The sequence below is a fragment of the Humulus lupulus genome, chromosome 8, assembly GCF_963169125.1.
Source record: "Humulus lupulus chromosome 8, drHumLupu1.1, whole genome shotgun sequence".
Taxonomy (NCBI): Eukaryota; Viridiplantae; Streptophyta; class Magnoliopsida; order Rosales; family Cannabaceae; genus Humulus; species Humulus lupulus.
In genome coordinates, this window is record NC_084800.1 from 159,349,870 (window position 1) to 159,374,618 (window position 24,749).

The 24,749-nt window shown below is 39.2% G+C and overlaps 1 protein-coding gene across 1 annotated transcript; it reads left to right on the top strand.

Moving 5' to 3' along the window:
- Positions 1 to 17,683: 17,683 nt before the first annotated feature.
- LOC133796201 (uncharacterized) lies at positions 17,684 to 22,551 on the top strand. The gene is made up of 3 exons (XM_062233680.1): positions 17,684 to 17,903; positions 17,985 to 18,911; positions 19,067 to 22,551. Exons 1-3 carry the CDS (start codon positions 17,684 to 17,686, stop codon positions 22,549 to 22,551), a joined length of 4,632 nt encoding a protein of 1,543 aa, XP_062089664.1.
- The last annotated feature ends 2,198 nt before the right edge of the window (positions 22,552 to 24,749 follow it).

The window sequence follows — 24,749 nt, forward strand, 5'->3', positions numbered from 1 at the left end:
CTCCGCCTGCTCAGCCATCCTGGCTTCCTGATCCAGGATCTACTGCCTCAGTCTAGTCACCTCCGGGTCTTGCTGATCGTCGCGAGGGACCTCGGGATCCGTGGCTTCATCATGATACTCCCCCTCGTTCTCCTCCTCATAGTACTCTTCTTCATTTCCTACTTCGTACTCTGTCTCACCCTCGTAGTCTTGCGACTCGTCTTGGTGAGACGTCTGAGGAGGCACGTCTTCAGGCAGGTTTTGAGGGATGCGCTGAGAAGGCAGTGGGTCTCCGTTGCCCTACTCCGGGTTGGCAGGGTCGAAGGTGGTGTTACGAGTGTTCACCATCGTAGTAAAGGCCTAACGTTGGCGCTAGCTTCCTTCAGCTCTCAATGAAAGCACCAAACTGTTAACCGAGATTTTCGGCAACTGTCTTAAAGAAGGATATTTACTGATAATAATAATGAGAATGGAAGATCGACACAAGATTTTTACGTGGTTGGGGCGTTAACTAGCCTTAGTCCACGAGTCTGTATATAAGTCTGTATTAGAGCTAGGATAAGCTTTTACAATGGAGTTGTTTAATTGTATTTGAGCAGAGTTTCTGCCTTCTCCCCTCTTCTACGTTGCATTACAACTTATATTTATAGGACGAGGGGGACATCAGGTTTGGGCTGGGCCTGGCCCGGACCCATTTGGGGAATGTGCACAAGGGGCCTTCCTAGTGGACCCATTTGGGGAATTGAAATTTTGTGGCATTTCAGATGTAAAAAAATAGATTCAATTGTACAGAATATAAAGACTGTGGTCAAATATAGCATTACAGGGGTTTGGTCTAGAAAATAAACGCATAGTGATAAGCAATGGTTTGATCAATTGTGATGAGATTTAAATGTATAGAATTTTCAGGCCTATTGGTGTTGTAGGTTGTAAAAAGACAAAACATTTACTTGTAATAATTTTTTCTACCTGTGCCTCCACTCTTTTAATTATAATCCAAGAAAATTTTAAAGAAAAAATTACAATAAGCTGTCAAATTTCTCTCTCTATATGTATAAATCCCATTAGACTAAAAGCAAAACAAAATGAAAGGAGGATATTTTCATATCTTATGTTTAAGCTCTATCACTCAACTATAAACTATATATACTAATGGATGGAGTAGTCTATAGAGAAGGAGACTTAAAAGTTGGACCACCACTTTTTAAAGTGTTCTCCACCAACAAAGAAGCAGACAAGAAAATAGATATTATTAATAATAATAATCTCAGAGAATTTCTTTCCATTTGTTATTATGATAATGCTTCATAGAGAGAGAGATAGAATCATTAGATGAATGAACCTGGTATTAGTTGATTAGAGATGTGAGTAATTCGAGAGAATATGGGAAGACGTTGATTGTGGTGGCAACTTGTCAATAAATAATCTGTTTCATTTCTTTAACCCCGCACTGCAGCTACAGTATATAATAACCATGAAACAAAGAAGATATGCAGTAAGAAATTGATTGAGCTGTAAATTTATAGGTGAGTTTGATGCAATTTAAAATTAAGAAACAAGCTGACATAACATGAAAGTCCTGTGAAAAAAATAAAATAAATGAATGCCCCCCCCCCCCCCCCCCACTAAGATGATACTCGTAAAAACAGCAAGTGAAACAAGATGTTAGTTTTAAGAAAGTTAAATGCTTAAAACAACTTGAAACTTTAGTGGTAATTGTGGAACAATAAACTAATCTCGTGAAGAAAAATAGCATGCAAAGAAAAAGAAAAAGGAAATACATTAGCTTAGCTTTAGCTTTCAGAATGTTAAAAAAATAATTACCAATGCCTCTTTAATCTTTCATTATGCTCTAAAGTGCCTTACTACAAGGTTAGTACTTCTTGACTCAAATTCTTATGATTATATGAACAATCTTATATTTACAAAATAAAATATTAAGAAAAATCAATATAGTGTATCTCTAGCTATTGATCTTGATAATTTCAAACTAAGAAAGCATATTAAAAGAGATGTATCTATGTATACTTATAATAATGTTTGATTTTCACTACAATTTATCAAATATATATCATCATTAGTTCAACGCCTATGGAGTTTGACTACTAAAATGTCATGTACTAAATATCAAGTTATCAACTGCACTACTATAGCTCTATCAATAATAATTAATTTCAGTTTCCTTTTAGGACTGTATTATTATTATTTAATTCATTTTCATTTATACAATTTCCAAGTACTACACTTTTATATAACATATATTTAAATACTTGTATAATGGAGACATTGTAATGACCAAATACATTAACACTATTTTGCAGGAGTGTTAATGGTGGTGTGAAGAGATAAGAGCAGAGGAAGTTAAGCTCTATCACTGTACAACTACAACTGCCATGTTCAGGGGTTCCTTGGAGTAGCATTAAAGACTATCTCTCTCTTTCACCTATACTAGCCAAATAAGTTTTACTAAGGAAGGAAAATAATGGACCAAAAAGAAAGAAAGAACAAAGAAAAATAAAAGTGGCAGTTTTATAAGTTGAATATTGGATTGGTGCTTTGATGATTTTTAATTAAATTGGTAGAATGAGAACATGGGCTCTTTTTCTCACACACTGCTCATGATTTTCATAATAATAAATTTCATGATTTTATCATTAAACAGTTGCACCACCACACACAATGCTGATATGTTGCTACTTTGTCAAATGCCTATGCACCTGAGAACTTAAATGTTCATCATCATGGGCTACAGCAGTTCGAAAGGGAGGATGTGATTCTGGGGTGTACTTGACAGAGCATCATAAACAGTCCATAAAAAACAAGACTTCCAGTTTAGAAAGAAAAGAACACAGCATCATAAACAGTCCAAAAAGAGAATTCCCATTTTAGAAAGAAAAGAAAAAACAAAACTATCAGTTTCTCAAAAATTCCATAACAAATATCATCACAGCAGAGAATCAAACAAAATGAATCATGGATAAGAACCCAACACCAAAAAATTATAACTGAAATAAAGCATTAAAAAAGAATAGTACATGATTCGGCTTGTCTTACTAAGCTCTTTCTTTGCAGACTCCTCTATAGCTTGCATACATCTTGGGTAGAACTTGAAAATGTCAAAAACCCACTTGAAAAACAAAGCCTGCATAGAGAAGAACTGAAAATGTCGAACTTGAAAATGGGTATTCATACACATTAACACGAAGAGAGGAAAACGTACCTGGCAAGCTTAATCGTCCTCCTCCTGGGCAGATTGGTCAAGAAACAAAGAGAGAGAGAGGGTAAACGAAGAGAGAGAGAGAGGGGGTAAACACAGAAAAACGAAGAGAGAGAGGGGGGGGGGGGTAAACATAGAGATACAAGAGAGAAAGAGAGGGGAATCGGGGACCGACTGGGACCGTGTAAAAATGGGTTTTTTTCTTTTTTTTTTGGTCAATTGGGACCGTGTGAAAAATTTTGGGGGGCTGGGGAAAACTAGGCACCAAATTGGTTTTAAGTCCCGCCTATATACATATACACTTATATATATTATAATACTTTTTTAAAAGTGTTAAATTTTTGTGTTATGGAAATGGGTTTTTGTTGTAGTGTAGGTTTAAGCGGGCCGGAGTCAGTGGGATAAATAGAGGGTGCGGCCTAAGGGCGTTAACCCTAGTTATGATATGTGGATTGGTTATTGATATGAAATGATATACTTGGTATGCTGAATACTTGGATAACATGAATGTTTAAACTGTTGAGTACATGCTTATGCGGTATGAGATATCTGATTGTCTGTTGATTGATTGTGCTTTGTTATTGTGTTTTCTTGTTGGGCCTTGGCTCACGGGTGCTACGTGGTGCAGGTAAAGGCAAAGGCAAGTTGGACCAAACCTGAGATGGAGAGCTGCGGGGCTGAATGTACATAGTCAGCTGTTCGGCCGCCACGGCCGAGGAGTGTAACAGAACGAGAAGTGCTTATCCATCTGTTTTGCCTTAGAACGGCTAATCACTGTATTTAAATCTTGAATCTTTTGCAAACAGCCTTTAATTACTGCTTGTGGGATCCCATGTAAAAAGAAAATGTTTATTTAAAAGAAATGCGACTTTTGAAACCAAATCTTTCAACCCTAGCTCAACTATAATTTCAGTAACATGTTTCTAACTAAATGACTTGATTAGCAAGTCTTGCTTCTTTATAAACACATAGTGTAATGGTCTTGGCTATCCAAGGTGTTACACTAGCAACCTACCGCTGAAGGGTCCTAGCTTTGTTTCTATCCGTTGGTAACACGCCTTGCGTCTGGTACTCTATGTAAGGTGCTATCCATGTATCCACCGCCTGGATCACCAAAGAGGTCTCCTCTGCTTGGATGCTTGGCACAGATAGTCGCTCTACTGGCACTATGTTCAGAGTGTCAACATCCTTGGCACTTGCCAGTTTGGCCAAAGCATCAACGTTAGAATTCTGGTCACGAGGTACTTGCTAGAGAGTGTACTTATCAAACTGTGCCAATAGATCATTCGCTTTATTCAAGTAAGCGGCCATTTTTAAACCTCGGGCCTGGTACTCTCCAATGATCTGATTGACTACTAACTGAGAGTCACTGTAGATGTTAAGTGACTTTATGTGCATACTCCTGGCTAACTGTAATCCAGTGAGCAGTCCTTCATACTCGGCTTCATTGGTAGAAGCAATGAAGTCAAACCTGATTTCCTAGTGAAATCGATGTCCCTCAGGCGTTATCAAAATCACTCCTGCTCCTGCGTGATGTTCATTAGAAGAGCCATCCGTGTACAACTTCCATGAGGGAGTTCGGTTTTGAGGCTTAGGCTCTTCAGGCGCTTCTGACTGCTCCCTGTCTGGAAGCCCAATGAGTTCTGCGACGAAGTCTACCAGGGCTTGCCCTTTTATCACTGATCGTGGCAAATAAGAGATATCAAACTGCCCAAGTTCAACCGCCCATTTCAATAATCTGCCTGTGGCTTCTGGCTTCTGCAGAACTCGCCGTAGAGGTTGGTCGGTCAAAACCATGATTGGGTGAGCTTGGAAGTAAGGCTACAACTTCCTGGAGGCTAAAATTAAACAATAGGCTAATTTTTCAATAGGTGGATATCACAGCTCCGCTCCTATTAGCCTCTAGCTTACAAAATAAACAGCCTTCTGCACGCCTTCTTCTTCTCTTACTAGAACATCACTAGCACCATATTCATTGATTGCCAAATAGATGAACAAAGTCTCTTTATCAACCGGCTTTGATAGAATCAGAGGTTGCGACATGTGAGTCTTTAAGGCTTGAAAAGCTTGTTCACACTCCTCTGTCCATTTGAATTTCTTGTTGCCTCTGAGTATATTAAAAAATGGGATGCATTTGTCCGTTGATTTGGAAATAAATCTATTGAGAGCAGCAATTCTTCCGGTCAAGCTTTGAACATCCTTGATCTTTGCTGGCGATTTCATATCGACCAGGGCTTTGATCTTCTTGGGATTGGCCTCAATTCCTCGAGAGTTTACTATAAATCCTAAGAACTTCCTTGACCCTACTCCGAAGGAGCACTTGAGGGGATTCAACTTCATCAGATATTTATTCAAGACATTGAAGCATTCTTGCAAGTCCCCTATATGCCCTTCTGCTTTTTTTTACTTAACTAGCATGTCGTCGACATATACCTCCATGTTTGTGCCGATTAGCTCCTTGAACATGTGGTTGACCAGTCGCTGGTAAGTCGCACCAACGTTTTTCAAACTGAAGGGCATTACTTTGTAACAGTAAAGCCCTGTGTCAGTCCGAAAGCTAGTGTGATCCTCATCAGGAGGATGCATACTAATCTGATTATATCCAGAGTATGCATCCATGAATGAGAGAATCTCGTGCCCTGCAGTGGCATCGACCAGTTGGTCGATTCTAGGGAATGGGAAACAATCTTTAGGGCAGGCTTTATTAAGGTCTGTGAAATCCACACATGTTCATCACTTGCCATTCAGCTTGGGAACAAGCACGGGATTAGAGACCCATGATGGATAAAACACTAACTTGATGAATCCATTCTGCTTCAGCTTCTCGACTTCTTCCTTTAGAGCCTTTGATCTATCTTTGTCGAGCAACCTCCTTTTCTGATGTACTGGTGGAAAACTCTTGTCTATGTTCAGGACATGTTTAATGACTGCAGGGTCTATTCTGACCATGTCTTTATGCGACTAGGCAGAGACTTCCTGGTTTTTCCTCAAAAATTCCACTAGTGCTTGCTTCTTTGTTGTCTCTAAGTTAATACTGACTTTCACAACCCTGGTCGGATCTTCTCCATCGAGTTGGACCTCCTCAAGGTCCTCTATGGGTCCAATTTATTTATCAAAATCCCCAAAGCGAGGATCTAAATCTTTGTCCTCACTTTGGGCAACGCCATATTTGGCGACATCATCACCTGATTGGGCTTGTACATCAATTGCCATTTGCAACTCTTTTCCGGCAACTTGCCTCAGTACACCTTTCTTTGCCTTAGATATCGAGGCGGTGTAGCACTCCCTCGCTTCCTGCTGATTTCCCAACACGCATCCTACCCCTGCGTCAGTCGAGAATTTCATGGCCAGGTACCATATCGAGGTAACAGCTCGTAAGTTGACCAGAATTGGCCTCCCTATTACAGCATTATATGTCGAAGGACAGTCAACTACTATGAAAGTAGTGAGTAATGTCCTGTTTGTAGGTGCAGTTCCTGCTGTAACTGGGAGCCTAATCGACTCAATTGGGGCGAGCCCTTCGCCAGAAAAACCATAAATGTTTTGGTTGCACGGCTCCAGGCCCTTGACGGGAAATTTCATTATTTCCAGTGAAGACTTGTATAGGATATTGACTGAGCTTCCTGTGTCAACCAACACCCTTTTAACCATCATGTTGGCGATTTGAACGTCAACAACTAGCGGATCGGAGTGTGGGAATTGTACGTGCTGGGCATCGTCTTCAGAGAAGGTTATCAATTCCTCCTCTGTTCAAGCCTTCTTTGGTGCTCGATCCTCCACACTCAGCATCTCGATGTCCTGGTCGTGGCGTAGGGTTCGAGTGTATCGCTCCCTTGCCTTCCCACTGTCCCCTGCAAGGTGTGGGCCACCACAGATGGTGAGTAACATACCTACCATAGGAGCTGGCTGTAAAGGTGGTGAGCGTTGGTGTGCAGGTGCCTGCTCGTTGCCACCTTGAGCCTCTCGCTGAGACCCTCCTGCGACTCTCACATATCTCCTTAGATGTCCCTGCTTGATCAGGAACTCAATCTCGTCCTTCAACTGGTTGCACTCATTGGTGTCATGTCCATAGTCATTGTGAAAACGACAGAATTTTGTGGTATCTCTCTTGGAGATATCCTTCCTTATAGGTGTGGGTCGCTTATAAGGAACATTAGAGCTAGTCGCCTGGTAGACCTGTGCTCGACTTTCGACAAGGGCCGTATAGTTGGTGAATTTCAGCTCATAGCTATTTCCTTTGGGGCGTTTATTGTCAGACGATGATGGCTCATTGCCCGCCCTTTTATCACCATTTCTTCCATTTCTGTTCACATTGCCCTTGCCGTTGCCATTGGGTTTTTCCGACCCGTTGGCGGCCTTGGCGGGTTCTTCCTTCGGTCCCTTGTCTTTCGTAGGCGATTTCCCCTCGTTGGCAATCAAGTCTTCGAGCTTGATGTATTGATCAACTCGATCTAAGAACTCCTGGGTACTCCTTACCCCATTTTTCCTCAGGCTGTTCTAGAGGGGAGAATGGTGTCTGACCTCGGCAGTTAGGGCCATCATCTTTCCCTCGTCGCCCACTGTTTTGGCTCCAGCTGCTGCTCGCATAAAGCGCTGGACATACTCCTTTAAGGGCTCTCCCCCCTTTTGGCGTATCTCGACCAGCTGATTGGCCTCAGTGGGGTGTACGCGACCTGCATAAAATTTTCCGTAAAATTCCTTCACGAACATCTCCCAGGATACTATGCTAGCAGAAGGGAACTTAAAGAACCACTCCTGTGCAGTGTCAGATAGTGTGGCAGGGAAGATCTTGCAGCGGGCATCATCCAACACCTTCTAAATATCCATTTGTATCTCACATTTGTTGACATGAGATATTGGGTCTCCGTACCCATCAAAGTTTGGCAGTACTGGAATTTTGAATTTACTGAGGGTTTCTGCCACAACAATCCTTTGCACAAATGGAGTGCCCCTCTTCTGATCGTACTCTATGTGGGATGTTCGATTCCCGACCAGATGTTGTACTACCTGGTTCAAGGCATCAATTTTTGCCTGAACCGCATCTGGGAGTGCTGGGGCGACTGGTGCTGGAGGAGCGTACTCATCATGCCTCTCGTGACGGTTGTTGAGCATGTCCCTCAAATCATCTTCTCTGCACCTATGTTCGCTAACTCCTAGCCGATCAAAGACGTTATTTTGTCGGGGTTGCCCCCCAGGGTTATGGCTCATCAGCCTATTTTCTCTAGGTAGGGGGTTTCTATCTCCACCTCTTTCTTCATTCCTCCGACCAACATTACCCCTGCCCGAATCGGCCTCATTATAGTCATGGCCATCTCTAAACGGTGGACGACTATGGTGCGATTGGCTGCTCACGCTGTTTCCTCCTTGGGCTGGCATCTCCCGAGCGTCAGGGGGAGGCCTACGCTGGTCATGGGGTCCCCGTGCATTATTATGCCATGGGGGGGCCCTGACCCCAGAGCCTTACTCGTTGTGCCTTCTGTTGGCAAAAGGACGCTGCCCCCTGGTCGGTGGATTTGGCCCTTCGTCCCCTGGGCATCTAGGGCTGCGGGGCAGTTGCCCGATCCTATTCTGCCTCTGGCACTGGGGATTTCCTCGACCAGCTTGAGATGGAGGCTGCTGCTCAGGATCCTAAATTGGGACATCATCCTGAGCTACAGGTGGCTGGTCCTACCTATGAGGGCTTGCTGGCTGGAGCGGAGGACTTGGATTGGGAGCCCGCTGAGGTGGCGCACTCGATGGCTGATCTAGTTGAGAGGCTGGCATAGCCTGTCGTCGAGCCAATTGAATGGCTGCTTCAAGAGCGGTCGCGGCATCCCTCTATCGACGGTCCATGTCCGCCTGCCACTCATTTAGCTCCTAGCGCTGACGTTCAATCTCCTTTTGCTGCAGCGCCAAGATTTCTGCTGCATTCTCCTGAGTGGCCCTCAGATTGGCCAACTCATCCTGCAACACCCGCAGTGTTGCCCTCAGCGTCTCCGAATCTAATTCCTCCTCTTCAAATTCCAAATGTGGTTCATTCTCAGCGACGTTTGGAGGAGGAGGTTGAGATGGTGCAGCGCCAGTAGTCTGTCCAACTTTCTTGGATGTCTTTGCAATTTGATATCCTTAAAACTTCTTGATCAAAATCTCAATGAAAGCACCAGAATGTTGACCCTTGATTTGGCCAACAACACGGAGTCAAAATTACGACAAGAAATGAGATGATAGTCAAGGAGGGAATCAAATGGTAAAGAAATGACACAAATGATTTATAATGGTTTAGCCCCAATGAATGGTAATGACCTACGTCCACTTAGTGTTTTTATTGATATTGAACCTCAAAAACTGTGATCCAAGAACTAGGGTTCTTTGAGTTTCACAAGCTTTGAGAGGATTACAATTTTCATGGATAATCACACTTACGCTCTTTTATGAGTATTTGGGAAAAGGTTTAAAAGTCCCTTCCTTGAGCCCTCCCACTCATATTTATAGGCTCAAGGGGGTTACATGGGCCAATGGGCCTTAATTATCCTTAATATCAGCGTATCAAGGTAATAAAGAAGAAATAATAAATGTAGTTATTACAAGATTACATATATTTAGAGGAAATAAACCAAAGCATGTGACCAGGCTAGTCGCATCTAATCGCGAGATCTGATGAAGCAACAAGGAGCTGGTCGATAGGCGAAGAACACCTCTTCACATTGACGCTACCACGTGCCAACCACATGTAATAAGTTCTTGCCACATCATCAGGAGCCATTTTTGGGTAAACAAAATGAGATTACAATGAATTTGGGTTTTAATTAGGGCATAAAACCCCAACAAACTCTCACTTACACTAATTGAAACTAATGCCCTAATTCTACTAATCCCATTTCCTTGATATGCTTATCAAATGTAGCTTCTGGTAGTGTCTTTGTAAACAGATCCGCAAGATTGTCTTCAGTTGCAATCTTCATAACCTTCACATCTCCCCTGGCCACATATTCTCGAATAATGTGATACTTCCTTTCTATATGCTTACTCCTCTTGTGACTTCGAGGTTCTTTTGATTTGGCTATCACTCCTGTATTGTCACAAAACAACACAAGCGGTTTATCCATTTCTAGAATAACACCAAGATCTGAATAGAACTTCTTTAGCCAGACTATTTCCTTAGTTTCTTCTGACGCGGCTATGTACTCAGCCTCCATGGTGGAATCTGAGATTGCAAACTGCTTTACGCTTCTCCGAATCACAGCTCCACCCCCAAGAGTAAACACCATTCCAGAAGTAGACTTCATGTCATCGACATCAGTCTGAGAATCTGAATCGGTGTAGCCTACAGGGTTCAGAACACCACCCTTGTAGACTAACATATAATCCCTAGTCCGTCTCAAATACTTCAGGATATGCTTAACTGCTATCCAATGTTCCAGTCCTCGGTTTGACTGATACCTGCTCACTACTCCCACTGCATAGCAGATATCTGGTCTAGTACACAACATGGCATACATCAGACTTCCAACTGCAGATGCGTAAGGAACTTTTCTCATTGCATCTTCCTCTTCAGGAGTCTGGGGAGACTGCTTCTTTGAAAGATGAATTCCATGGCGGGACGATAGATGCCCTTTCTTGGAATTTGTCATTGAGAAACGTTCAAGCACTTTATCTATGTAAGCTGCTTGAGATAGAGCTAAGAGTTTGTTCTTTCTATCCCTAATGATTTGGATTCCTAGAACATAACTTGCTTCACCCAAATCCTTCCTCTGGAACTGAGTGCTCAGCCAATTCTTTACATCTGATAATTTCTTAACATTGTTTCCAATTAGTAAGATATCATCTACATAAAGAACCAGGAATACCACTATTTGATTTGCCTTCAGTTGGTAAACACAGGGCTCATCATATTTTTTTCAAAGCCATAGGTTTTGATTATTTCATCAAACCTAAGATTCCAGCAACGAGAAGCTTGCTTAAGTCCATAGATGGACCTATTCAACTTGCAAACTTTTCCTTCTTGTCCAGATACTTTAAATCCTTCTGGTTGATCCATATAAATGACTTCGTCAAGCTTTCCATTAAGAAAAGTTGTCTTGACATCCATTTGCCAGATCTCATTGTCGAGAGCGGCTGCTATGGATAGGAGGATGCAAATGGATTTGAGCATGGCTACCGGACTAAAAGTTTCCTCATAGTCCACGCCTTCTCTTTGGGTATAACCCTTTGCCACTAATCGATCTTTATAAGTCTCGATATTTCCATCAACACCTCGTTTCTTCTTGTAGATCCACTTGCACCCAATGGCCCTAAAGTCACTAGGTGCTTCCACAAGATCCTAGACGGATTTTGAGTACATGGACTCCATTTCCTATTTCATGCCTTTGAGCCATAGTTCCATTTCAGGGATAGCCATTGCCTGTTTGAAAGTCAGCGGATCATCATCACTAGTGTCACCAACAACCATATTGGTTTCACCATCCAAACCATAGCGAACTGGGTTCCAAGAAACCCTCCCACTACAACGAGGCTTTGTGACTGTTCGCTCAGGAACAATGGTACTTTCTTCATTTAAATCGACTTGCGTTGGTTGGACATGAAGAGTGGGAATTTCATCATCAACTTGCGTTGATGACGATGGAACATTGGTTGGAGTCAATTCTGTAACCATCTCCTCTAAAACTACTTTGCTACAAGATTTAAAGTTTTGGACATAGTTATTATCCAGAAAAGTAGCATTTGTAGAAGTAAACACTTTCTTTTCTGAATGACTATAGAAAAGTCCACCCCGAGTACCTTTAGGATAGCCAACAAACATGCAAACTTCAGTTCGCAGTTCTAGCTTTCCCTCCTTTTTCCTCAGGACGTGAGCGGGACACCCCCAGATTCTATAATGGCATAAACTACGTTCACGACCATTACAGTGTTCTAAAGGTGTTTTGGGGATTGATTTAGACGGCACGACACTGAGAATTTCATTCGCGGTTTCAATTGCATGTCCTCATAACGAAGTTGGTAGAGTTGAGTAACTAAGCATGCATCTAACCATTTCCAATAAAGTTCTGTTCCGACGTTCCGCTACACCATTTTGTTGCGTAGTACCTGGGGCAGTAAGTTGTGATAAAATCCCAAGTTTAGTTAAATGATCTTGGAACTGCATATCCAAATATTCTCCACCCCTATCAGATCGCAAGATCTTTAACGTTTTACCTAATTGGTTCTGAGCCATTGCTAGGAATTCCTGAAACTTTGAAAATGTTTATGATTTCCTATGCATTGGGTAAAGACATGAGTATCTAGAGTAATCGTCAATGAAAGTGATGAAATACTCAAAAACACCCCTGGCTTGTACATTCAAAGGTCCACAAACATCTGAATGCACAAGACCAAGTGGTTCTTTGGCCCTATCACCCTTTGCAGAGAATGGACGCTTGGTCAGTTTGCCTTCTAGACAAGATTCACAGACAGGTAATTCACCTAAGGTGAGTTCCCTCAAAGGTCCGTCCTTTGTAAGTCTTTGAATACTATCATAGCCAATGTGACCTAGTCTCAAGTGCCATAAATATGTCATATTATCGTTATCGATCTTTTGACGTTTATTGGTCCTAGGTTTAGCTACTTTGAATAAATCACTGTTAAGAGCGAGGGGTTCGTTAGGTCACAGAATATAAAGCCCGTTTTCCAAACATGCAATACACAATTGTGATCCATTGAAGAAAATGGATATATTAGAACTTGTGAAAGTCATAACAAATTGTTCTAATTGCAACATGGAAACTAAAATTCAATTTCTACTAAAATCCGGAATAAAAATACATCTTTTAAAATTAAGTATTTATTTCTGAACTTCAGACAAGCTATTCCTCTAGCTTGGACCTTAACGAACGCTTTGTTCCCAACTCTAAGCTTTAAGCCGCCTTCGTCCACTTCCTCCCACGATTCAAGAATTTGTAAAGAGTTACAACATGGTTGGTAGATTCAGAATCAATAATCCAAATAGATTTATCATTCTCTAAAACACATGTTTCTAAGATAAATGAACTATAATCATTACCTTTGTTTTTCGCTGCTAGAAACTTGAGGCAATCTCGCTTCCAATGCCCCTTCTCTTTGCAGTGAAAATCCTTATCTTTACCTTTCTTGTTTTTCTTGTTCTTCCCCTTAGGCGTCTGTGCATTTGGTTGTGCACTCGTCTTTGCAGCCTTTGCAGGCTTGGGGTTGTTGTTTTGTTCACATTTCCTCTTATTTCCAGCTTTCGAAGATGAAGCTGGGTTAGCTTTAGCCTTAGCTGGATCAGCAACAATATCAGTAGTCTTATTTTCACCTCCTTTACTAGGTCCACCCATGATAGGCTCAAAATTCTGAAGCACGTTTATGAGTTGCATCAGACCATAGTTAAGTTAATCACGAACGTACAGACACGGTACCATTTGAGCATTCACGGTGTCATCACGTATGTGTGGAGACGGTGCTATCCAAGCATTTATGGTGCCATCACGAGCATTGATGGTGCCATCACGAACGTACGGACACGGTGCTCGTTCTGGGGATTCCTCAATCATAACGAATTCAGAGGTGTCACCAATCAACTCTATGTTGATATTCTGTTTCCAATTAAGGAAGTTTTCTCCAGTAAGTTTCTCCATCGAAAGTTGAGAAAGGATGGGAGTAGACACTACTTAACTTAAAACTACAAATTACCAATAAAATAGAAATAGCACTTCTATTCACACATATTTCAAGAAATAGCACAACATATACCAAAAATATGTAAAATATGAGAACAAATACCAAAAACAATCATATCTCTATTTCTTTAGGATTTTAACTAATCTATGATATCCTTGTCCCGATTGGCGAGAGTAAAAAATACCACTAGTTAAATAGAGTTGTAAACTCATTTAATAATGGACACCACTATTAACAACCTACTATTCGATCAAAATAAGAAAACAAATCTCTTATTTTATGAGCTAGACCCACGGTTTCAATAATCATAGATTTAGTCCTAGTAGTCACCGTAGGGGTGAGTCTAGTAGAATTTGACCTATAATTATCTATCTTTCGAAATCTAACTTTGTCAAAATAATTAATGAACACCTTTCGTAGGAAGACGAATCAAAGCGCCTCGAGACCCCATTAAGCTATTGACTATGTTAAACCAACAGTGGAGATCGAATAAAATTCTTAAAATAAGCTCATTATAAAATTAAAAATAGTATTTTTATTATTTATTTTTAGAAAATTAATGACTATGGTTTCCCCAAAAAAAATTAAACATATTACAATTTTTAAAACCAAAGTCCTATAATTTCCTATCAATTCTAAAGTGTCACATTGAAACAAATTCAATTAATTTAGAATTAATTTTTTGCTAATCAATATTTAGGTTTAACTAATATAATGAACCTATACAATTAAGTCCAACTCAGGTAAATGGGCCTTAACAATTGGGCTTGTATGGAGGAGGGCTAGGTCCAGTATGTCGTTCCCACTACAAAGGCCCCCTATCTTCCATACAAGGTCCAAAAGACAAGAATTTAAACCTTCGTTTTATTAATTGTTATTAATTGATTAGGTCCACTATAGTCATGCAAAGCAAATGGGTCTTCACAAGTGGAATCACCCACAAGAGAGGAATTTAAACTTTGCATTTTCTAATGGGCCCAAATAAAACCTATCATTTTATGAATATTTTATTTGGCAAAATACCATATATCTAACAAACATATGGGCCACTATATGCATCTAAGCCCAATTGCAAAAATATCACATATAGTGCAAACAGACATGTTATAATTGGATGGGTCTAATCATGTTACTATATGAGCAATTTTATGAATGTATGCAAAAATACCACAATTTATTTCATTTGCAAAAATACCACAATTAATTATCTAGAATTTATCAAAAAATTCAAATTAATTAAATTTTTACAAAAAATAAGTCAATTTAAATGAAATTTATCAACAATTAACAATAGTTAATTTAAATTTCATTTATCAACAATCAACTTGGTTTTAGGTTAATTTGAAAAAAAATATATTAATTTAATTTAAATAGGATTTATCAACAATTAACCAAAGTTAATTTAAATCTCATTTATTAAAAAAATATTTTATTAATTGGCTGAAAAAAAATGATATTTTTCAAAATTGAACCAATTTCAAATTTTAAAATCAATATCTTAACTATTTTCCAAAATATCTTGTGTTGTTATAACTATTAGCTAATATTTTAACAATTTAAAAAAATATATAAAAATAGTTATAACAACCCTAAAATATCTCAAAATAGTTAAACAAATTCAAATATCCATAAAAATATGTAACTAACAATATTCAAATTTCAAATAATTTAAATATTAAAAACCATAGAATGAAAAGATATTTATATTTTCAAATAAAGATTTAATAAAAATATCAAGAATTTAAAAGAAAATATCTTAAATATATGATATCTTAATTCTAATATTTTAATATATAAAAAGATTCAAAATTAAGTTGTTAGTCTATTTTTAAATTTGAATTTAAATCTTTCAAGAAAATATCTAATTATTTAAATCTCAACTAACAAAAATATCTTATTTTTAAAAAAATAATTTTAAATACAAAACAAATATGATATTTTTGGCTTTGATTATAAATAATAAATATCCAAAATTTTAATTTTTTTTAATTTAAAAATTTTGGATGAATAGTACATGTGGGTACTGTTCACTGTGGCTGGTGTGCTCGGGCATGCGCACACGCATGGGGAGCCAGGCCAAATTTTTCCAAAAAACAATTTTGAGCAATTTTTCAAACCAAAACCATTTTCTAATTAATTTTTAACATGTTTTACACAAAATAAAGCATATATAAAAACGAATAGCATAGAAAACACAACAAAATAACCTAAAAATTGCTAATAATCACATAAAATCAATATGCTTCATAAGAACATGAAAACCATCCAATTATTCAAACATATCAAATAATCCAATTTTGAATATGTTCATGCATGAAAATAAAGATTACCAAAGGCTCTAAGGCCAGTTGTTTGGAAAACTTATAAAGGATCTTTATTTATTTTCATGTATATCTAATATTAAACAAATTAATACGGGATAGCCTAAAACATGTTTCTAAAATTGAATTCAAAGAGAAACAATTAATAGAATACTTACAGTATACGCATTGGAATTAAAGAGTCATTCCTTCAGTTTCTCTAACTCTTGTATCCTCTCTGTCGTTGAGTATTATCAAGAAATTGAACCGATCTTCTATTTTCTTCACAGTCTTCCAATGTATCCTTAGAATCACCTAGACTAGTGTGGGAAATTCTCAACACATGAGATAGATATAGAGAGAATAAGAGAAAATAACAAAGAGGTTTAGAAAATGACTTGTCTTTAGAGAGAATCTAAAACTATCAGAAAATCTGACTTGTGACTTATCAAACTTATGTTTTGACTTCTCTCTAAGCACTCATTTTATAGACTCAATTAGACCATTTAATTTAATTAAAAAATCAATAAAATAATAGTCAATTTGAAGCCCTAGGTCGAAATTATCATAGGCTTTAGGCCCGTGAAATTTTCTATTTGATTATAAGCCCATTGGTCTTAAAATCAAGGCATACATTATTTTCTATTGATTTAATTAATTAAATATTTATTTAAATCCTTTATCAAATTAATTATTTATAATTTGAACATTGATTTAAACTTATTTATTAATTTAGATACAAATTTATCTTAATTAATAAATCTGCCATAATTTATCTTTTCTTCTCAAAATTACATAACTCTATGAAACTATCCAAAATTGACCTGGTCAACTTTGATAATTCTAATTGATAATTAAATCAATTTTTTTTGAAAAACCAGAGAACTCTGTATTAATAACTATCAGTCTGCAAAATTGCATACAACTCAAGAGGAATAGTTTCCCCAGTGAATCTACGATCAGGAGTAGAACAAGAAAAGCGGGCCAACCAATGCGCCGCCTTGTTCCCTGAACGTTTAACAAAAGAACAAATTACATTTGACAAAGAATGAAGTAACCGCTTGCAATCAGAAATAATCAATCCAGTAGGCGACATCAGCTCTGAAGAACAACACATCGCCTGGACCAACTGAAGACAATCCAGTTCAATCACATAACTCAGAGGAGGAACATGATGCAAGGTTACTACTTCCGCCTCCCTTTCTTTGATCCAGCTAAGCACCTCCTTCAGGCCAATTGATTCAGCAAGAAGAGGAGAAACACTACCAGTTCTAGAGCCCAAAGCTGCCTCTAGAAGATTACCAATGTGATCCCTCGCAATCCACCCATAGCCAAATCGCCCTTCAGCCGTGAAAATTGATGCATCGCAATTAATCTTAATATTCTAATATTCATTTTGAATAATATTCTAATAGACAGAAAAAGTCTAGTCTGGTGACTAGGTCGTATGTTTTCTCTCTCGCGTGAGTCATCGAAGGTCAACAGAAAGTTTTCGTTTCTTGGAAAGCAAGGTTTGACTGGGGTTGGTGGCGATACAATGGCTGACAGAGATGAAGAGGTGGCAGAGTTGACGTCTAGATGTGCGGATCTGCAACTATTGGAAGGAGAGGACGCTGAAGCGGAATATGAGGAATCGGCCATTGACGACCCGTTGATTGATCTACGTTGGTGCTTAGTGGGGCGGTTCTTGGTGGATAATCCAGTCGACTTTGAAGCCATGCGAAACATGATGGCTCTACTCTGGAAGCCAGGGAAGGGTCTTTAAGTCAAAGAAATTGGTCCGAATCGATATTTATTTCAACTGTATCATTCCATTGATCTTGAACGCGTTCTTGAAGGAAGCCCGTGGACGTTCAATAAAGTTCCACTAATATTTGCAAGACTGAAGCCAGGAGACATACCAAGGGAGGTCCATCTTCATACGTTGGACATGTGGGTCCAAGTTCATGACTTGCATCTGGAGTTCATGTCGGAAAGGATTGTTCGAGACCTTGGAAATTTCATTGGTACGTTCGTCAAAAGTGATGAAAACAACTTCATAGGGGTCTGGCGGGAGAACCTTCGAATACGGGTTACTGTCGATATTGATGTCCCTCTCAAGAGAAGGAAGAAACTGAAGAAGAAAGCGGGGGTTGAATGCTGGGAAAATTTCAATTATGAATTTGTTCCTATGTTCTGTTTTATATGTGGTATCATAGGCCACTCTGAGAGGTATTGTCCGAAAATCTTTGAACAACCAGCCGACACCATTGTCAAGCACTATGGATTGTTCATGAAGGCGGCTCCGAAACGTATCAAATATGCGGCTGGAGCAAAGTGGTTGGTAGCGGGGTTGGTTTCGCAGATTCATCTGGATGAGCAGGGGCGATCAGGGGCAGGGATCAACAGTGTAGGCACTCATGGTAGGGGTGGCAGAGAGATCAGAAATCCCGAGCAGGTAGGCGGTATGTCAGGGATACGCATTCATGATGGAGGCAGTAATGCAGCATTGAATGGGAATCACAAGGGAAAGAATATTGTACCAGATACGGGTAATGAAGGAATCTTCCAAGAGGAGAATGAGGTGCTCTTGGAAGCAAAACGAAGGAGAACTGAAATAGCTAGCCACGTGGAGAGCAGCGAGATGAGGAAGACAAGTGATGTTGAGATGGGCATTGGGGTTGAAAGTGAGAAGGATCATATAGACTCATCCGATATCAATGGGTCAACTGGTGACAATGAAAACAGACAGGAGGATGCAGTATCAAAAAACGGATATGGTGCGGGTTCCTTGGGGGGGGGGGCTCGCCGACAATCATGAGCGTCCTAAGCTGGAATTGCCGTGGGCTTGGGAACCCAGGGACTGTTCAATTCCTAAAAGATATTATATATCAAAAGAAACCCAAGATTGTTTTTTTGTGCGAGACTATTTGTTATAAAGATCGGTTAGAAGCTGTGGCTAGGCAATTACAATTTGAGGGGTGTTTTGTGGTGGATGCAGTGGGCAGGGGAGGTGGTCTAGCTTTGTTATGGAAGAACATGGATGAGATTGTAGTTCGAGGTTATTCGCATAATCACATTGATGTTGAGGTTAGCATAGGCGGTCTGGAGACATGGAGGTTGACAGGATTGTATGGTGAGCCAAATAGGGCTCTTCGTAGAAATACCTGGAATCTAATGCGTCGGTTGAAGGATGAATCCCTGTTGCCTTGGTGTTTGATTGGCGATTTTAACAATGTTATTAGTCAGTTGGATAAGCTTGGGGGTAATCCGTATCCTGCAGGGTTGATTGAGGGGTTTGCTAGGGCAGTTGAGGAATGTGGGTTGCATGATTTGGATCTTTCTGGGCATCCTTACACATGGGAAAGGGGAAAAGGTTCGTCAAACTGGATACAGGCTAAACTTGACAGGGCAATGGTTTGTGCAAGCTGGATGCATAGGTTCCATTCAGCTCGTTTATTCAACTTGGAGGGGGCTACGTCGGATCATAGTCCTCTATTTCTTGACCCGCTTTACAGAGACATTTCTTATCGCTTTTCTGCGTTTCGCTTTGAGAACGCTTGGCTCAGAGAGCCGAGCTGTGTGGATATCGTAAAAGGAACCTGGGATTCGCCTGATTTGGTTTCGTTTCAAGAAAAAATGGATGCCTACAAGCGAGCCCTTAGAAGCTGGGGTCATACCATCACGGGGAACTTTCGGAATCGTATTCATCTTTGCAAGCTCACTATGAAGCGATTCAGGAATCGAAACGATGCTCAGTCGGTGGCTGCTTTCCTAGATGCAAAGCGTAATCTCGGTGAAATACTCCATCAAAAGGAGGTTTATTGGCGACAGCGGTCTAAGCAACTGTGGCTCAAAGGAAGGGATATGAATAGTAAATTTTTTCATGCCTCGGCAAGTGCTCGTAGAAAGAATAACCAAATACACAGGCTTCAAGGGAAGGATGGCAGGTGGAAAGAGTGGGGAGATGGTTTAGCTGAGATTATGTTTGACTACTACAAAAGGATTTTTGCATCAGAGAACACAGAAGTTGAGGAAATTTTAGCAGGCATTCCTCATACTGTCACGCAGGAGCATAATTTGAATTTGGTGCGGCCAGTGGAGGATTCTGAAGTTAAAGATACTTTATTTCAGATGCACCCGGACAAAGCGTCGGGACCGGATGGCATGACAGCAGCTTTTTATCAGAAATGTTGGCCTGTGGTTGGGCCAGACGTGATCCAGGTGGTTCGAAATTATTTCAGTGATAGCTTACTGCCTAGAGGGATTAATGAGACCAATTTGGTTCTTATTCCCAAGAAAAAAGATCCAGTGACTATGGGGGATTTGCGTCCCATAGCTCTTTGTAACGTCTTGATGAAGATCATTACCAAAGTGCTAGCTAATCGATTGAAAGGTCTTCTAGGGACTGTAGTCTCCGACCACCAAAGTGCGTTTATCCCGGGTAGATTGATCACTGACAATGTTATGATCTCCTTTGAGATTCTTCATTACTTGAGAAGGAAACAGCAAGGCACTAGGGGGTATATGGCCTTGAAGCTCGATATGAGCAAGGCATATGACAGGCTGGAATGGGAGTTTTTACAGAGGATAATGATACATATGGGTTTTTCAGACCGGTGGGTTCAATTGATTATGGACTGTGTGCGTTCGGTGACTTATAAGATTGTTCATGGTGGAGAAATGCATGGCCCTATCATTCCGACACGTGGGATCAGGCAGGGTGATCCTTTATCACCGTATTTATTCATTATTGGGGCAGAGGGGCTATCGGGTCTCATCAGAAAAGCAGAGGAGAAAAAATGGTTACATGGATGCAAGGTGGCACGTGAGGCTCCTATGGTCTCTCATCTTCTTTTTGCTGACGACAGCTATCTTTTTTGTAAAGCAAATGTCAGGGAGGCTAGCATAGTTATGGATTTATTGGCCACTTTCGAGAGAGCTTCGGGGCAAAGGATTAATCTCCAGAAATCTTCAGTTTTCTTTAGTAAAAATACAGAGCAGCAGGAGAGAGCAGATGTGCTTGGGGTCCTTAATATGATGGAAGCTAATGAGTATACTCAGTATTTGGGTTTGCCGAATATAGTAGGGAGACAAAAGAGTGCTGTGTTTGGGTTTCTAAAGGAAAGAGTCAAAAAACTGATTCAAAGCTGGCACAGTAAATTACTTTCAAGAGCAGGTAAAGAGATTCTTATCAAATCGGTTGCTCAATCCTTGCCGTCCTATGCCATGAGCGTATTTTTATTACCAGATGGTGTTTGTAAGGATATGGAGAGGTTTATGAGCCAGTTCTGGTGGCAAACATCGGCTTCAGCAAGAAGAGGGATTCACTGGAAGAATTGGGGCAAACTCACTCTTCACAAAAACAAAGGTGGCCTTGGGTTTCGAAAATTGAAGGAGTTTAATCTGGCCATGTTAGGTAAGCAGGGATGGAGGCTCCTCACAAATCCTAACTCTCTGGTGGGACGAATTTTTTCAGCTCGATATTACCCAAGGGGATCGTTTTTGGAGGCTGGTTTGGGGTCTAACCCTAGTTTCATCTGGCGGAGTGTTCTGGCGGCTCAAGATTTGGTTCGGCGAGGGGTTCGTTGGAGGGTTGGATCGGGGAGGGATATTCCCATCTTGAATCAACCTTGGCTTCCTAACCCGAATGACCCTTTTGTCCATTCGGTTCACCCAGGTCTTCAGAATAATTATGTCTCCAGCTTAATGAAAAATAACAGGAAAGAATGGGATGAAGAAATGTTGGAGGATCTCTTTAATGATAGGGACAGGACTCTTATTCGGAGCATACCTCTGAGTGAATTTGAAGACAGAGATGTGTGGTATTGGGTGAAAGAACAGTATGGGGTTTACTCAGTTAAAAGTGCATACCACTTTCTTGAAGAGCTCAATGGTCAATGGGAGATGAATGACAGCCTTAGTTTTTGGGGTAAATTTTGGAAGTTAAAAATTCCCCCAAAAATTAAGAATTTCATGTGGAGGGCTCTTAGTCATTGCTTACCCACTGCTCACAATCTGAAAATGAGATTTGTGCCTGTAGATAACATTTGTACTCTTTGTCGTGGAGGCCCTGAAACCACTTTCCACTACCTAGTGGAGTGTCCGTTTGCTAAACAATGTCTGTCGAAGGTGGTGGCTGGCTTCTCGCAGAGGGGATTTCTAACCTTCAATAGCTGGTTTGCAGATATTTGTACTCAACACACCGCCGATATGATTGGCAAAATTTCAGCTGTTTGTTGGGCAATCTGGAAAGCCCGAAATGACCGAGTTTGGAAGGCCAAAGAAGCTAGGATAGAAAGGGTGGTGTTTCAGGCAATTACTTATCTTGATAGCTGGATGGTTGCTCAATCGAATGGAGGGGATTTTCATCAGGAGGCTCGGGAGTCTTCTGTCTCTGTTGAGCGTTGGACCAAACCAAGATAATTAAATCAATTAATTGAGACTATCTAGATGATTTTATCCAAGGTACAATGGGGACCATGGGCTTATGAAATCAAGCTCCAATAAGTTATCATAAATCTAACAAATAAATTTACTGACGTATTAATTCCTCGTGACTCCACTATAGACTCGGAATTGCACTCTTGAATTCATAGAACGCTTTATAACAAATATAGATACGCTATTAATTATCCATTGTTACAACCATAATTGTCACTCAATCCTCTATAGACGGTCTACAATAAGATAGGAATAAAATATCGTTTTACCCCTCATTGTATTTTATCCTTAAAACACTTAGTTCCTTGTAAATGATATTTCAAAAAACTAATTTAATTACTGAAGTGAGATCTCTATCATTTAACACCTTGAACCAAACTAAAAGGAAACCATCGTTTCACTTCTTCATCAAAAACTATAGATGTTCATATCTATGATTATTACTCCCACTCAATTATACTACCTAGTTCCCAAGATGTAAGTATGGGCTAGTCCGTAGGGAAAGTTGGTAACTAACAAGTCAAAGAACTTAAATAATACAATCAGTTAGAATACTAACCACTCAGAATTGAGATTGAATTGACCTATGATCAACTATATGATATGACTAGAATAGATAATAACGGTATGTTTACTTATCTTATCAACTGTCAATATCGGTCCTGTCCGATGTAACAAATACATCCGATCTTATCTACTTTGCTAATGTTCTGGAAAGAACATAACACTGTAATGTGTAAGTAGATCATATCGTAGATTGGCAAGTCAGTGTAAATCAGGTGCACTGACTAATCTTAGGACTAACTTATTTTGAACATATAATCATATATTATATTCCACTGTGATTATGTCACTATAAATAAGATTAGCTATATGCTCGAGATTTAATAGAAGTTTATATTAAACAAATAATCATGAAAATGAAACATGTGAGCAAAGTGATTAACCAAGTCAAAAAAAAATTTCTATTCTTTTATTGATAATAAAATGAGATTACAAATAATTTGAGTTTTAATTAGGGCTTAAAACCCCAACATTTGGTTACATCGGACTAGGACTGATATTGATTATTGATTGATAAATAAGTATCGTAGTTATCAAATCTAATCAATGTCACAATGTTGACCATAGGTTAAGCCGATCTTAATTATGAGTGATAATATTCTGCTAATTATATTATTTAAATCTTGTGACTTGTTCGTTACCAGCTTACCCTATGGTCTAGCCCATGCTTACATCTTGGAGATTTAGTAGTGTAATTGAGTGGGAGTATTATTCATAGATATGAAATCTATAACTTCTGTATGAAAAGTGAAAAGATGATTTCCTTAATTGATTTGTTCAAAAGGTTAAATGATTGAGGTCTCATTTTTGTGATTAAGTTCACAGAAATATCATTTATAAGGAACTTAGTGGGAGTTAAGGATAAAATATTGATGAGGGGTAAAACAGAAATTTGCACCCACTTCATTAGTAAGTCATTGATAGAGGATTGACTAACTGTAATGGTTATAACAATGGATAACGTATTTATGGTTTGGAAAATACGTTCTATGAATTCAAGAGTTCAATTCTGAGTCTATAGTGGAGTCACGAGGAATTAATGAGGTAGTGAAATTATTCATAAATAAATTCATGGTAACTTATTGGAGCTTGATTTCATGGATCCATGGTCCCCGCATCACCTTTGAGTAAATCATCTAGAATGTCTTAATTAATTGATTTAATTATCAATTAGGATTTTTTTTAAAGTTGACTAGGTCAATTTTGGAAAATTTACAAAGATATGAGATTTAGAGAATAAAATAGAATCTTTGGGTAAATTTATTAATATTGATAAATTGGTGTCAATATAAATAAATAATATTAAATCAAGTTTCAAATTATAATTAGTTAATTTGAATAAGGATTTAATTAATTAATTAAAAAATAAAAGGTTTTGAATTTAAGCCCAATTGGGATTTAAATTCAAAATAAAGGTATTGGGCCCAAGTCCATTTGTGGGAGCCCAAAGCTTTTATCTTTTTGTTTATTATTTTAATTAATTTAAATTTAAATAAAGCCCACTAAGTTGTCTATATAAGGAATATGATATCTAGGGTTTTGATAAGTCAGTGTCAGAGTATTCATTGGGTAAGTGAAAACCTAGACACTTTAATCTTTTCTTAGTCACTACCTCT

Coding starts and splice junctions, on each gene's coding strand:
- LOC133796201 (XM_062233680.1), top strand. CDS start 17,684: ATGGCTGACAGAGATGAAGAGGTGGCAGAGTTGACGTCTAGATGTGCG. Junction 17,904..17,984: donor ACTCTGGAAGCCAGGGAAGG/GTCTTTAAGTCA, acceptor GCGTTCTTGAAG/GAAGCCCGTGGACGTTCAAT. Junction 18,912..19,066: donor AAAAAACGGATATGGTGCGG/GTTCCTTGGGGG, acceptor TTTGTTATAAAG/ATCGGTTAGAAGCTGTGGCT.